The 14897-nt window shown below is 39.5% G+C and overlaps 1 protein-coding gene across 2 annotated transcripts; it reads left to right on the top strand.

The window, feature by feature from the left end:
- Window positions 1-608: 608 nt before the first annotated feature.
- PDCD10 (programmed cell death 10) lies at window positions 609-14489 on the top strand. 2 transcript variants are annotated; one of them, XM_062603324.1, is made up of 8 exons: window positions 609-625; window positions 7712-7926; window positions 8499-8552; window positions 9909-10026; window positions 10669-10795; window positions 11175-11253; window positions 11541-11623; window positions 14005-14489. In XM_062603324.1, exons 2-8 carry the CDS (start codon window positions 7831-7833, stop codon window positions 14084-14086), a joined length of 639 nt encoding a protein of 212 aa, XP_062459308.1. In that variant the 5' UTR covers window positions 609-625; window positions 7712-7830; the 3' UTR covers window positions 14087-14489. The 2 variants fall into 2 exon arrangements, with proteins under 2 accessions (XP_062459308.1, XP_062459307.1); XM_062603323.1 differs by having other exon boundaries at window positions 609-725.
- The last annotated feature ends 408 nt before the right edge of the window (window positions 14490-14897 follow it).

Raw genomic sequence — 14897 nt, 5'->3', positions numbered from 1 at the left:
AACCGAGTGCTCCCTCTCAGGCACGGCCGCCGACGAGCGGGGCTTGGGACGCCGCGGCTCCGCGGAGGCGGCAACCGCCTTCTCCCCGTCGCTGCCGGCAGACAGAAGAGGAGACGATGGATGACGGAGCACCTGCAGGTGTTCCGAGCTCTGTTTCGCCTGCTCCGAAGTTCTCCCACCGGCGGGAAGGCATCTCGGTTCCCAAAAGCCCCCACTCCCCGCCGCAGCGGGCGAAGCCGCCCCCCCTCAGGCGCTAACGGAACACCGCCGCGGCAGCCCCCGCGCGGCGTGAACCCGGCCCGGGCCACCGTTAACGGCCAGCAGCCCCCTCACGCTCCAGCACAGGAGCTCCGCCGCGCAGCTGCCACCTCCAGCCTGACACGCGCGCCGAAAAGGAGCAGCAGAAAGCTGCGCTCAAGTAATAAACCAGAACCGCCGCCACCCAGCACACACAGCCCCAGCGGCAGAAGAACGCGCTCACTCACCAGCCGAGTGACAGCCACCACACCCCCGCCCGCTGCCCACTGCCCGGCCACAGCAGCCTCCACTCCGCGATCCGCCGCGGGCGTACCGCCGCTGCCACCGCCCGGATAGTCTCAACACCCCGCTTTCCGGACAACGCCTGGTGTGTGGTAACAGCCGCGGACGCTTCCTCTTCGCTTGTGCTTCCGGTGCGGCGGTGGAGCTCACTCGAGAGCTTGGAGGGCTCTGTGGGCTGGGGGGAGGTGAGGTGCTGTACTGTGCCTCGCCACTGTCCTTCCGCTCTCGGTGCGGACGCGCGGGGCAGCGAGCGCGTTTGGGGGGTGGCGGGTCTGCGGGTGTGTGTGCGCGTGGCCTGGCTCGCCCTTTAGGGGTGCGCCGCGTTAGGAGCATTAAAACTCTTCCCAGTAGCTGGGGCAGGCTTAGGGAGGTGGGCGGAGGGCAGCGCTGGCTGGGAGGGGGCGCGCCGGTAGATCCCGCCGCAGGTGAGTGCGGCCTCGGCCTTCGCCGTGTGCAAAGGACGGGGGAGGGGGTGCCCTTCCTCGCCCTGACATGGAGCGGGTCCGGCCCTGCCGGGTGTGCTACCCGTTTCTTCTGGCCCCAGGGCGGAGGCGCAGCGGGGTGAGGGCTTGTCCTTGTCCCTGCCCTTCCTTCCCTAGCGCCATGGGTGCTTTCGGGTTCTCCTCTTTATGGGATTTGGGGGAGCTGGCCAGGTTGAGCCTCCTCGGCCTGGCCAGCCCGCGCTGCCCGGCGGGTCTAGAGAGGGCGGCCTGGGGCGACGCCTGGGCCCGGGCAGCGTAGGCCCGGATGTGTATTATTTTTAGCTCGTCCTCATGCCGGAACGGAGCGATGTCAGGTGGCTGCGGCAAGTGCCAGCGGCGCGGTTGGCCCCTCCTCAGGTGGGGGCGGGGGGGGAGAAAAAGGCGTCGTAGGTCATTCCTGCAAACTTGGCGGCTGCAGAGCCACGCGCTCCGCAGCAGAAAGCGAAACTACCGGGCAGGGACAGCAGGTATTCTGGGCTGTCTTCCTCCTGGTAACAAAACTGTCTGGGGAGACTTAAGTCCCATTAAGTTGCTAACTTAACTGGTGAGTTGGGTTGGTTCATTTTCCATAGATTACACATACTGGGGCGCCGGTGGATGGCTGAAACCTTGGGCTAGGTTTCTGCTGATTCACTTATCGGACTAATTGTTCTCTGGTGTTTGTTTACTTGTTGGGATGTATTTTTATGTTTGAAACTGTGGCTTTATCAAAACTGTTAGTGTTTGATGGAGTGATAGCGTTACTTTCACAGTCCCAAAAAGGAAAAAAACCAAACAGGGATATACTGTTGTAATTATATATGCCAAGAACCAGAACCTGTTTCAGTTAAATGATGTCATAATTGGAATGTAGCTACCCAGTGTAGTTGGGGTGCAGTCCAGGAGGTGATAGGTTCTCATGTGGTACGCAGACCCAAAAGCTGGGTGTTATTAGGATAGACTAAATCACTTCAAAATAAAAGTTCCACATAGCAAAAAAACATGAACTAATTTTAAGTCTGACTTCACAGTAGGCTTGGATTTTAAGTTAATGCTATTCTAAAAATAGATATCGGGTTTATTGCAAGCTTGTGTGATTTTTGAATTAGTCATACAAATTGTTCTTACAATAATAAAATGCATTAGCAGTTATGCTTTGTGAGAGTGAACTCAATTGTAAGTGGCTATTACGTGTGTGGAGATGTTTGGAAAATGCATATTTCTATCGAGATATATTTAAAACTTCAATGATATTTTTCTGATAACATTCTTTTTATTAACTCTTCAGTGAAACTGCTGGGTGTGCTAGTAGAGTATGGGATCAGAGTAGTAGAATACTTTTAAGAAAAAAGTTTCTTGTTACTGATTTTTAAAATGCTGAGGTTGTTATTGCAACAGTTGATCTATATGCCAATTCAAATCAATGAAGCTTCATGCTTCTTGGCATGAAGTCACTTCAGTTTTAAAAAGGAGCATAGTTCTGTATATGAAGGACAAAGACTTTAAGCTTTGTACCATAAAGTTATGCAATGGGAAATAATTGCAAACTATAACTGAAATACAGTGCTGGCAGGTAAGTTACTGTCTGACAAGGAAAAAGCGTGGTGATTTTTAAATGTCTTTTAAGTGACCATTAATAAGGGAAACTTAGTTACCAAGCTGTGTGTAGGGTGTGGACAGAGATAAAACTGCATACTTTGCAACTATTTTTCTTCTGTAAAATTTGCAGCTGCAATTAGTAAATTACCTAAACTCCCTCCTCCCATGCACATTGGCCTTAAAAATAGGGGCCAAGCTCTTTGATTCTGAATTCAGGATAGAATTCACGCTGCTGTTTCCCTTCCCCTGCTCTTTCCTCCTCAACTTAAAATAGTTTCTTCTGGTAACTTGGGTCTCAGATCAGGCTAAAGGTAAAACTTCTTTTTGAATCCTCACTGCAAAAAGAGGAACAAAACTTGCTTGCAGGAAGGATAGCCTTTTCTAGCAGGAATAGAGCTATAGTTTTTGCTAGAAGCCAGCCATTTAAAAAACATTCTGGTAGATGATTGCCTTGGGCCTTGTTCCTCTTAAGTGTTTTTCTAAAAAGGCATATTAATGTGTATGCTCTTAAAGCTTTCGAGATCTAAGGTGGTGCCTGGAGAAGGGAATAGAAACATCAGTGCAAAGGTACATCAGCTGATGACATAACTAAAGATTGAAATCCTGCCAATTGATACCTAATGTGTGTGATATTTTAAAACTCTTAAGAAGTTGTAATCATGAGACTCTGCTCTCTTTAAACACTGCTTCAAAAGATAGTGTTAAACAAACACCTTTCTTTGATGGATAGCTTGCTTGTTTTTACACTGACCGATGAGCACATGTGGCTCTGGGGAAGACTACTGCACTCTAGCCATACTATGCTGGTTATATTCTTACTAAGTAGTTCTGCAGTTCTGCTACTTGATGCAGACCAAAAGTCTGCCAGTAAATGACACAGATTAGAGAAAGCAAATTACCATCTTAAATACTTATAGCAATAGTTTCACGTTTTGGTAAGCATGGTGGTTCTTGCTGTTTACCTTTTTTGGTTTACAGGAAGCTTATCTTAATGTAGGGTTTTTTCCTTATAAAGTTCAGTTGAAAGCAATAAAAGGTCATTGGATGGATATGGGGGAATAGATCTAGAATCCTTCCGAACTAATTCCTCATCTAAAGCATACCAGTTCTCTTGGTGGTTGCTGAATAGCTGGGATAATATTCTAGTGCTGGAGTTTAAGGGGTAGAATGTCAGATTTACAATGACAGTGAGAATAGATTCTTCATGTTAGTACATCTCTTGGAATCCACCTTGATGCGTTTGGTGGTTTAAGACTGAGAAGCCAGGGTTATCTTAACTGGCACCTTAAGCATAGTTTTCTAATTTAGTTGCACTTTAAATTCCCTGTACCTCTTGTACAAGCTCTCCGATGGTTGATTTCATCTGATGTAGCATGAAGCATGGTTCTGATTGCACGTACACAGATTTGAATATATGGGAACATTGTAACAAAGAGATAAACTTGCATGCAGATTAACATTTAGCAGTATCTTCCTATGTTCTGATTTGTAGAATCTCCTTGTCTCACTTGTCTTCCCCCTTACCCCCGACCAATTAACAAGTTTACCAGTGCAATAGCACCTTTTTTGCATCTTATCATTTTGCCAGGATTTTCTGAACAGCGTGATAATGTTTGCTGTTCTAATAGAGCATGTTTTCAAGGAATCTTCTTCCATTTTTTTTGAGAATGTTTAAAAAAAAAAAACAACAACCCAATTGTCAGATGAAACAATAGTAAACTCATTGCAAATGAAGGACACTTTTGAAGTTATAGTGAACTGAAGTTAAGCTTTTAGAAGACAGTGTTGTCATAAACTTTGGCAGCTATGCAGCTGACTGCTTTTGATCACATACCAAAAGAAATACCAAAATCTTCTAGTTGCTGCATGATAATGCATGTTAAACTTTGGCTTTAGTTAGGCCATTCTGAAGGCTAGTGGACTTCTGATAATTGATATAATGTATCTAAATAATAGAATGGAAATTTCGGTTTTCATGGAGATTGGATCCATAATTAGTATTGAGACCTTCTTCAAAGGTATGTGCATGTAGTTTAGTGCGGTTATGTCAAACTCTTTCTGTAATGCAAATAAATGGGTTTGGGATTTGCTTTTTTAATTATTTTTTTTTACCTTGATTTTTTTTTAAGGCTATTATTCCTCCTATTTAACACTAGCAAGGATTGCAGTGGATCCAATTTATATCTGGCTGCAAAGACAAATAGGGTGGCAATGTTAATAGTCACATACTTGCATGACACCATGACACTACCTAGGGTATCTTCTGGAAAATGGGAAGATTTCTGGAATAATGAACAACCAGTGTGATATATTGAATGTATTTTTATATACTGGCATCAAAAGTATTTGATGCTCTTATGTGCTCCTTGTGTGCATGTGTATTTAAATCTACCTGTTCAGTCGCAACACTTGCATTCTTTGTGTTAATATAAATCCAAGGTTTTGTGTTTTTGAAGAGTGTCAGTGTCTGCTAAAGAGGTGATGGTATATAATACTTTTTATATGGGGGGGAGTTAACTTTGTCATGTATTAGTAACAATAGTTTATGGCTCTTCAGGAAAAAATGAGCTCTTCATGGGAGTCCACAGTGTAATAGGTTCTCATCATCATAAAAATCCATCATTTCACTTAGTATTTCCTTTTTGTGGATACTGATAAACCATGAAAACAGAGTAATAGTATCTAATGATTATTTTGTCCTTGTTTGCCCTTCCTCCTATGACAAAAAATCTTTCGGGTAGACTAGAACAATGTTCAATGATCTCAACTATTTAAAAAACTTATTTTGAGATTGCAGTTCTCTAGATTAAAATAAGCAATAAATTAAATCTGTGAATGCAATCATCAGTGGTGTTTATTAATGTGTCTTTGAGTAAGTATATATTTTTACTGAACTTCCAGAAATGCAGAATTAAACAGTAAAACAAACAGCTCTTCTTCCACCCTGCCCCTTACATGCCAGAGTCTTAAGAGCAGAGAATGTGCATGTATAATAAATGGGACAGCTTGTACTTTCAGTTGTGAGTGAAAACTTGTTCAGACAAGTTCCTCCTCCCCCCCACAATGTGAGTAGACCTTGCGTGAATTTATATAAGTCTGAAACACATTCTTGAGAGAGACTCAACCTTTTGAGGAATTATGAATATTCTTTTGTAATCTTCCATGTTCTTGACAGCCATAAAATATCTGCAGGTATCTGATGGAAATTGGAGAGTGCTAATTTTTGCAAATCCACCCATGTGGGCATATTTTATCTCTACAGCCCCTTTTTAAAACCTTGGTAATTGTGTTCTGTGGCTATAGGAATCTGCTCATGTATGTTGTGTTGAAAGGTTGGAACAGTAAGAGAAACAAAAATGAGATTTTGCATTAAATAGTCTTATGTCAGGAGACTTTTTTATAAAAAGCTACCGCTTGTAACTATAGTCATGTTAAATTTAACTTCAGACCATTTTTTAACTGTTGGCTGTTTCTGTTATGTGACCAGTTCTTCACTTGATTTCTCACCTTTGAGTACATTCATGCTGCTTAATCACATGTTCTGATGACACATGCAAGATATTTGTAGTTATCCAAGTTCTTCTCTGTGCTTACTGTGATCAATAACAGATTTTACTTGTATAAGTACTGCTAAACTGGTATATATAACCTGCCTTGGGCAAAAAAGAATACCTATTCTTCTGTTTAAACAACCTGAAGATTTTTAGCCAGTGCAGAGCATAATGAGGAATGTAGCTTGAAGAGACAGTCTTGGCATTTTTTAACTTCTTCGAACTACTGGGAAGTTATATTGATCACTGTGGTAGCTTCTGCTGCTTCTTAGATATGTCACTTTTTTGAGTTCTTACTAAAATATTGATAAGATCAATACCTGAACATATAAATGCCTGATATCTGAAGCTTGTTAGCTAGAAAACCCCCAAACTTATCTAGTCCATTAAAATACTGTAAGAAAATATAATCATAGAATCGTTAGGGTTGGAAAGGACCTTAAGATCATCTAGTTCCAACCCCCCTGCCGTGGGCAGGGACACATCTAACACTAAATCGTATCACCCAAGGCCTCATCCAACCTGGCCTTGAACACTGCCAGGGATGGAGCATTCACAACCTCCCTGGGCAACCCATTCCGATGCCTCACCACCCTAACAGGAAGAATTTCCTTCTTATATCCAACCTAAACTTCCCCTGTTTAAGTTTGAACCCGTTACCCGTTGTCCTGTCACTACAGTCTCTAATGAAGAGTCCCTCTCCAGCATCCCTATAGGCCCCCTGAATAATCTTTATTCCTAGCTTGGACTTCAGGTCTTTAAACTCAATTATGTTATATAAAGCATTTTAAAAGAATCTTATGAATGGAAAATGTAGGCTGTAACAAACATTTCTTATGAACTGTGGGGTGACCCTTTTGCTTTTCCAAATAATATCTGGGCCTGAGCAATGATCGGTCAATGTCGGATATGGTGAGCTGGGCTGGGTGGAGAACTTCTAAAACCTAGGTTCAGTTAGTGGAATAATAATTTTCCATGGAGCTAATACAGCTGTCAGTACAACCTCAGCGGAAACACAACTGAAGACTTTTGCTTGTATAAAACCAAAGTAGTATTCAGAATTTAAATTGGTACAAAGCAGGCACTGATCCCCAGCAGAAGCACAGCTTGTTGCATATGCAAATATATGGAGTGTTTATAGGTAGTTTTCATGTTAATTGTCATAATGTATCTGTATGAGGTTTGGGTTTACAGCATGTAATGCTTTTCAAGCTTTTTCTATATGTGAATTCTTAGGAACCTGATGCTGCTGCTCATGAGTGATGGCATGATTTTTGTAATACATATCAAACCAAATCACTTCTTTCGGGAAAATTAATTCCATAAGAACTTGAAGGTGGCACCTCTTTAAAATATCTGTTCACTTAATAGATTTAAATTAGGGTTTTGAAGTTACATGAAGTAGTCATTCCATATTAACTCATGTCATAAGTAATTCCTAGTTTTGAGGCAGTAACAAACTAATGCTGTTCTGTCCTTTTTCATTTTTAGAACCTGACAGTCATGAGCATTCATAACTTATGTTTGTTTGTTTGTTTTATTTTTCTTGCACAACCTAAGGACAATTTATTTTTCAAGTTCTTCAAGTATTCTGGCACAACGAGGAGAAAGAAGAAACATTTCAGTGAATGAGGAGTTTTTTGCTTCTATAGTGTTTTCCTTGAGAAGTGGGTCTTTGAATGAGGATGACAATGGAAGAGATGAAGAATGAAGCAGAGACCACTTCTATGGTTTCCATGCCTCTCTATGCTGTTATGTACCCTGTCTTTAATGAGGTAAGCTGCACTTAGCTTTAGAATGTAAGAATCCCCTTCACACTGGGAAATGTTATCACAATACTGGGTTGCTCATCTTGATTGGGAAAGCTTTATCTAACACCATCTTCTTTTTGTGCATTGTTTGGCCCTGATCTTTTTTCTTACCTTTTACAGAGGATTGTCACAGAAATGCTAGGTCTGGTTCTGTGGGAGGAAGTAACATGCAGTTGAACATGTACCTGTAAACAGCTTAATACATTTTAATTTTACTGCTAACTTAATAGGATATTTGGATTTTTGTGAGTATCAGAGGTTGTCAAGATGTTCTCAAAAGCTTCTGTCAGACTTCTGCTGTAGACTGGATAAATGCAAAATTCTCCCAGTGGCATGTTTGGTTTTTGGTTTATTTAGGGGGGGGAATTCTATTATTTGGGATTAATTTTATACTCTCTCTCGCTCAAATGAGACCAGTAATTTGAATGCATGTCAGCTCCCTTTTTCATTATGATGTGTAAGGCAAGGCATGAGTACTTGATTTATTTTGTTCTGATAACATTAGAATTGATAATAACTCTAAACTTTTATTGCAGCTAGAAAGAGTAAATCTATCTGCAGCTCAGACACTGAGAGCAGCTTTTATTAAGGTGAGAAGTAACTTATATTGAAGAATGATTGTTTAAAAAGTAAACCACATATGGTGAAGCTACATATTCAGCTGTCTTGTTTCCTTGTGTCTTTGTGTTTGAAGGCTGCATCCTTGATGCAGTAGTCATAGCAATAAAGTGGACAGTTGCATGGACTGTAAGTTTGAGATGTCCACAAATGTTACAAGTAGAAATCTGAATGATACAAACACTGAGCAATTTTAAACAAATAAAAACCTGTCTTCTCCATGTTGTACAAAAACTTAAATGTGGAATTAAAGATAATAAACTTAGTCCAAATGTAAGATTATGTAGAATAGACAGGTGCTTTGAGAAACAGGCAGGTAGCTGACCTTGAAAATGGTTTACAAAGTGATTGGTAATGGGTTTGTTTTTTTTTTTTTTTGGTGGATAAAGATAAATTCAATGTATCAATGTATTTACACCCAGCAGTAAATGGAAAAAAGATTCTTCTAGCTTTTCTGTTATATTCCTAGAGAATAAAACCACAGATATTCCTTTATATTGCTTTATTGAAGTAATGATCTTTTGAAAAATCTTTAAACAAGAATAATTGTAGATGTGACATAACCTTAACATGTGACCTGTGCAGCTAAGTAACGTTTTCCTGTTTCTACACTTAGGTTTAAGTCTACCTAGACAGTCTTTAGTCTCAAGGAGAGCTCATAAAAGTTAAATGCTTTTACAGCAGGTGGTAGGGAGCTATACTGAATGCAAATACTTTAAAAACTAAGATATTGGTAGATATGGTAGCAGTAGCTGAAAAAATCTCACACCCTCATTCAACACAGCAATGCTTTTTGATAGCAGCACAGCTAGTCTAGGTTAGCTTTACTCAGCTGTGTTGTCAGTCAAAAGGCTGGGGATGTTTTTGTTTGGTTGATTAAAAAAAAACAAAAAAGAAATGAAGCAATTCCAAGATGATGTTTGAGCATATGATATGATTCATAAGTGGTACATTTATAAAACATAATGTGGAAGATGGGGGAGTAGCACCTGTGTTTGAATTAATTCCCAGTGGATACAATATCTTTGTCTCAAAGTTTAGTGTTTATGAAAATAAAATAGAATACAGAATTCCATGAAAAACTTCATTACTTGAAATGAGTGGAAAGGCTTATTGGAAAAGTTGTTTATACAAAATCACTGATATAATCAAAGAAAATAGATGTAGTGAAAGAATGGTTTTCAATACAGTTTGCTGGTCTAAAGCCATTAGAAAAGTTTTTAGCAAACTCTTGCAGTATAGGAAGCAAGTTATATGAAAATCTTCCTTTGTGCTTGCAATATTCGCGTATTGCATATTTAAGAATAAAAGTTTTCTTTGCCATATAGGCTGAAAAAGAAAATCCAGGTCTTACACAAGACATCATTATGAAAATCTTGGAGAAAAAAAGTGTGGATGTGAACTTCACAGAGTCTCTTCTGCGTATGGCAGCTGATGATGTAGAAGGTAATATATCTTATGTCGAATTAAGTGTATTTCTAATTACACTATTGATAAGGAACATACATTTCTCCATGCCTATTTTCAGAAGAGGTTATTTGTTCCTTCATGGACTTTATTTCAGCATGGTAGTAGAATATTTGTATTTTCTGAATAATTCCTTTGAAGAAGCTTAATCTCCTAAAAAAAAAATACTTGACTAGTAAGAGAAAGAAGGAAAACAAATACTTGGAACTATATGTATGTGGGTGCATAATTCACCTTTTTCAATATTGACAAACAGGAAAAAACTTACATGGAGTTCAGTATTCACTTTGCTTCATATTAAAAGCAGTAGTTACACTGTCAGAGAAGGTGAATATACAGTAGGCTTTAGTAAGTTACTTTAATGCTACATTTGATTAGTGTCTTCAGTGTCTCAATTAAAATAAGATGGACTCTTTCCAACTTCAATAATAAAGATTATTGTTGCACTGTGTTTCTGCTGATGCAGTGGGTATTCACTGCAGTTTACTGGTCATGGCTCTTTCTGAGCTGTTCACCTTCAAATGTAACTTGGCAATACTTGCTGCATTTTGTGAAGTAGTGTTTCTAGTGTCACTAAATACTTGAGGAAGAATAATAGTCTTTTTAATATGTTCTTTTTAGAGTATATGATTGAAAGACCAGAACCAGAATTCCAAGATCTTAATGAAAAGGCACGAGCACTTAAACAGATTCTTAGTAAGATTCCTGATGAGATCAATGACAGAGTGAGGTTTCTTCAGACAATCAAGTAAGTACCATGTTATGTATTTTTCTGCAGATAGTGGGGTAAAATTTTTCATTTGGGTTTGAATATTCAAATGCCGTAGGAGATGCTAGCAACACTGTTCCCATTGGAAAAGAGCATGATCCTCGCTTATAAAGCGAGGATAAAGAGAGAGTTGAGGATTTTCGATGGGAGATCCACATTACTAGACTGAGTTTCATTTGCTGATTCATAGTTTGAGTTCGTGTTTCACTGGTCTACATCTTTGCATTTGGTCATGCTACATCCTGTCTGACTCTTGTTTTGTAGACTGTTCTAAAAAGTATTTGGCTACTAGGAGATTAAATTCTGACATTTAAATAGGATAGTTTAAGAATATAACTATCTTTTTATTGCCAAATAGAGACATCGCGAGTGCAATAAAGGAACTTCTTGATACAGTAAATAATGTCTTCAAGAAATACCAATACCAGAACCGGCGGGTATGTTCAGTAACTGCTTTTACACAATACTTTTTAATAGTATAAGAGGAAGCATATCCTTTTGATTACAGGATGAATAGGGGAGCTTAAATGGTCAATGGCATAACAATCCTGTTAAAGTATTGTATGATAGGTCCTGGTAGTTTAATAGTAAAAGGATAATTTCTCTGCATGTTTCTATACCTAGCATAATGTAAGCCAATTTTCTTGCCAGTTTAACCTCAAGATTCTCACTGTACTCCACAATATGTGAACTAAGACTGCTCCTCGTGCTTCTGTTTTCTTAGGCACTTGAGCACCAAAAGAAAGAGTTTGTAAAATACTCCAAAAGTTTCAGTGATACTCTGAAAACATATTTTAAAGATGGAAAGTAAGTATGTTTTTGTACTAATGTTTTACATCATTGAAAGCCTTGTTGACTAACTGGAAAATAGGGCAATCTGTGGGGTGTAAGCTGCCTTCTTAAGAACTTGCCTAATTTTTTTTCTCACCTGTGTCCACAGACCATCATGTCTGCTTTAAAAAAACTTTTATTCCTTTTGTAATGCCTTTAAAGAAAGGGGAGTTTGTTAAATGCACCACCATACAACACCCATGTTCAGTATTAGCTTTGAACTTGAGTATATGAAGTTAAATTTCATTGCCTTGTGTGTTTTTTCTGTGCATATATAAGGACAAAAAATTATGTATTGAATTATTGAAAAACTTTTTTTTTAAATACCATTTGTAACAACTAAATATCTGTGGAGTGTTTTCCTTGATTTACATTTGTACTGTCCTTTATAGCTCATTATAGTGCTTCACAGTATTTGGAATTAGCCAATTAATCTTTTCATTTGAACATTTTAGCCTTCAAACTGAGGCTTTTTTCAGGTCTTTCCCCTGGGTTTTGAAGCTGCTGTTTGTGTGTGTTTCACTGTAGTGTCTGTTTAGGATGAGCATTAAACCCCCCCTCCCCCGCCCCCAGATTTTTGCGGTACCAGAGTGTTCTATGTGCTGCTGTTTTCAAGATCGTAGATGCATAGAATGGTTTGGGTGGGACTGACTTTCATGTTCAGTGTTGTTGAGCTTGGCTAAGACCACCCAAGGAATGCTGCATTACTAAAGTAGAGAGAAATCTTGAGACAAGCTGTGAATACTACCTTGCTCCTGTCAAAGCATTATTTTCTTTTTTCTTTTTTTTTTCCTTATTGTTAATGAAATCAGGGCTGAACTTGATTATGATACCAAGGTCTAAATTTCTTTCTGGTAACTTTATGATTACTGAACAGATGTATAAGTAGGTTTACACATGAACTAGATCTAAAGAATCTCAGTTGATTAGAAAACGATTTGACTGAAAAAAATTGAGAAAGGGATGGATGTGTTATGCTTGTACCCCAACCATACTGAGAGAGACCAGTTTTATTTAGCCCTATGTGAACTGAATGCTGTGCTGTGCATTGTAGGCATAAGCTTAAAGTGTTAGGTATTATCAATATTGCAAGAAATCCCCGGTACGGCTTGTGTTTCATATCCTTGTGGAATCAGAAGTAATTTAAATCTGAACTGCGCATTGGAAGTTGCTCTGCTCCCACCAGAAGATATCAGCACTAAATGTCATGCTCACAGATGTCATTACTGAGCTGAAAAAGTGACCCCACACCTCTTTCTTAACAAAAAATATCTAAAAGAGTATGTTGCTTCCATATGCATGCTTGCTTTCTTGAGGAAAGAGTTGCAAATTCTGAAATTACTAGGGGATGAGGTGTTCAGCTTTGAAAGAACAGGTGTTTAACGATCATCTGCTCCACTCTTAGCTAAAACCCCAGAATTAAATGATTGAGATGTCAATGATTGTTGAGAGGAAAAGTCTTTAAGTTCTACCCAATAAACACAGTCTTTCTAAAATTAACAATGCACGTAAGTCTGCCAGCAGTAGGCTTTAGGTAGATCATGATGTGATAAAACATCAATATGCTTCCTATTTGCAGAGCCTAGATGCCAGTGTATGTATTTGCCCAAACTTAATGATGCATTTGACTTGGGGGTGTTGGTCGATGAGAAAATGAACATGAGCCGGCTTCAGTGTGCGCTCGCAGCCCAGAAAGCCAACCGTATCCTGGGCTGCACCAAAAGGAGCGTGATCAGCAGGTCGAAGGAGGTGATCCTGCCCCTCTACTCTGTTCTCATGAGACCTCACCTGGAGTATTGTGTGCAGTTCTGGTGTCCTCAACATTAAAAGGACATGGAACTGTTGTAACAAGCCCAGAGAAGGGCCATGAGGATGATCAGGGGACTGGAGCACCTCCCGTATGAAGATAGGCTGAGAAAGTTGGAGCTGTTCAGCCTGGAGAGGAGAGGGCTGCATGGAGACCTCATAGCAGCCTTCCAGTATCTGAAGGGGGCCTACAGGGATGCTAGGGAAGGACTTTTCATTAGGGACTGTAGTGATAATGGGTAATGGGGTAAAACTTAAGTGGTGGAAGTTTAGATTGGATATGAGGAAGAAGTTCTTTCCTGTTAGGGTGGTGAGGCACTGGAATGGGTTGCTCAAGGAAGTTGTGAATGCTCCATCCCTTGCAGTGTTCAAGACCAGGTAGGACAGAGCCTTGGGTGTTATGGTTTAGTGTGAGGTGTCCGTGCCCATGGCAGGGGGGTTGGAACTAGATGGTCTTAAGGTCCTTTCCTACCCAAACTATTCTGTGATTCTATTCTATTGAATGAGATGTTTATAAAAATGTCTGAAGCAATGTCTTTCTCTTTTAACAGGGCAATAAACGTGTTTGTAAGTGCCAACCGACTAATTCATCAAACCAACTTGATACTCCAGACCTTCAAAACTGTGGCCTGAAAACTGTATATGTTTAGAGTTGTACTTTTAAATGGTGGATAGGGTACCTTTATATGTAAATTTTAAAGTTTTGACTGTATAAATTATCAACCCCTCTTGAGGGGCCTAATGCAGGATTTTGAATGGGATTATTGCCATCTTACACCATATTTTTGTAAAACATTGTAGCTTAATCATAATCTCACAATGAAGATTTTGCATCACTTTTTGCTATTATCGTTCTTTTCAGAATTATAAGCCAAAAGAATTTACGCCTTAATGTGTCATTATGTAACATTCCTTATAAGAATTGTAAATACTTGGTGTTCTGTTTCTGACATTTTAACTTGAAATCAGAAAACTACAGGATTATGTATTTAACAATATTGGTGGCAAATATTCAATAAATAGTTTACATCTGTTAGACTGTTTTTTTGTATGTGAACAAAGATGCATAACTCGTCTTTTTGGAACTGCAGAACAGTCATTAAATGGAAAAATGAAAATTACTCTGGTGCTTAAAGGTATTGGCAGTTCAAATGAGTATAGAATGAGGGATTTTCCTTAAAACTGAGATTTTTGACTTTGACCTAATGCTAGACCGGAATACCAGATTCCATTAATGTCTTTGACAAAATAATAAAATACCCTAGAAGTGATATATGCTTTTTGTTTTGGTAGAAACCAAACCTTGCTTTACTAATTTTCTGTTGGTGATGAGTTAACAGGTTTTACTCCTAGACTATTCAGAGGTTTTGAGCAGAGGATAACTTAAAATATATGCAACAGAGGGTGAATTTATTAAAAATATTATAATTCTGTTTTATATTGG

The sequence above is a fragment of the Pezoporus occidentalis genome, unplaced genomic scaffold, assembly GCF_034315485.1.
Source record: "Pezoporus occidentalis ecotype Australia unplaced genomic scaffold, CSIRO_AGI_Poc_V1 ctg8, whole genome shotgun sequence".
In the NCBI taxonomy this organism is placed as follows: Eukaryota; Metazoa; Chordata; class Aves; order Psittaciformes; family Psittacidae; genus Pezoporus; species Pezoporus occidentalis.
The sequence above is the reverse complement of the archived record's forward strand: the minus strand, read 5'-3'. Positions and strand labels throughout refer to the sequence as shown.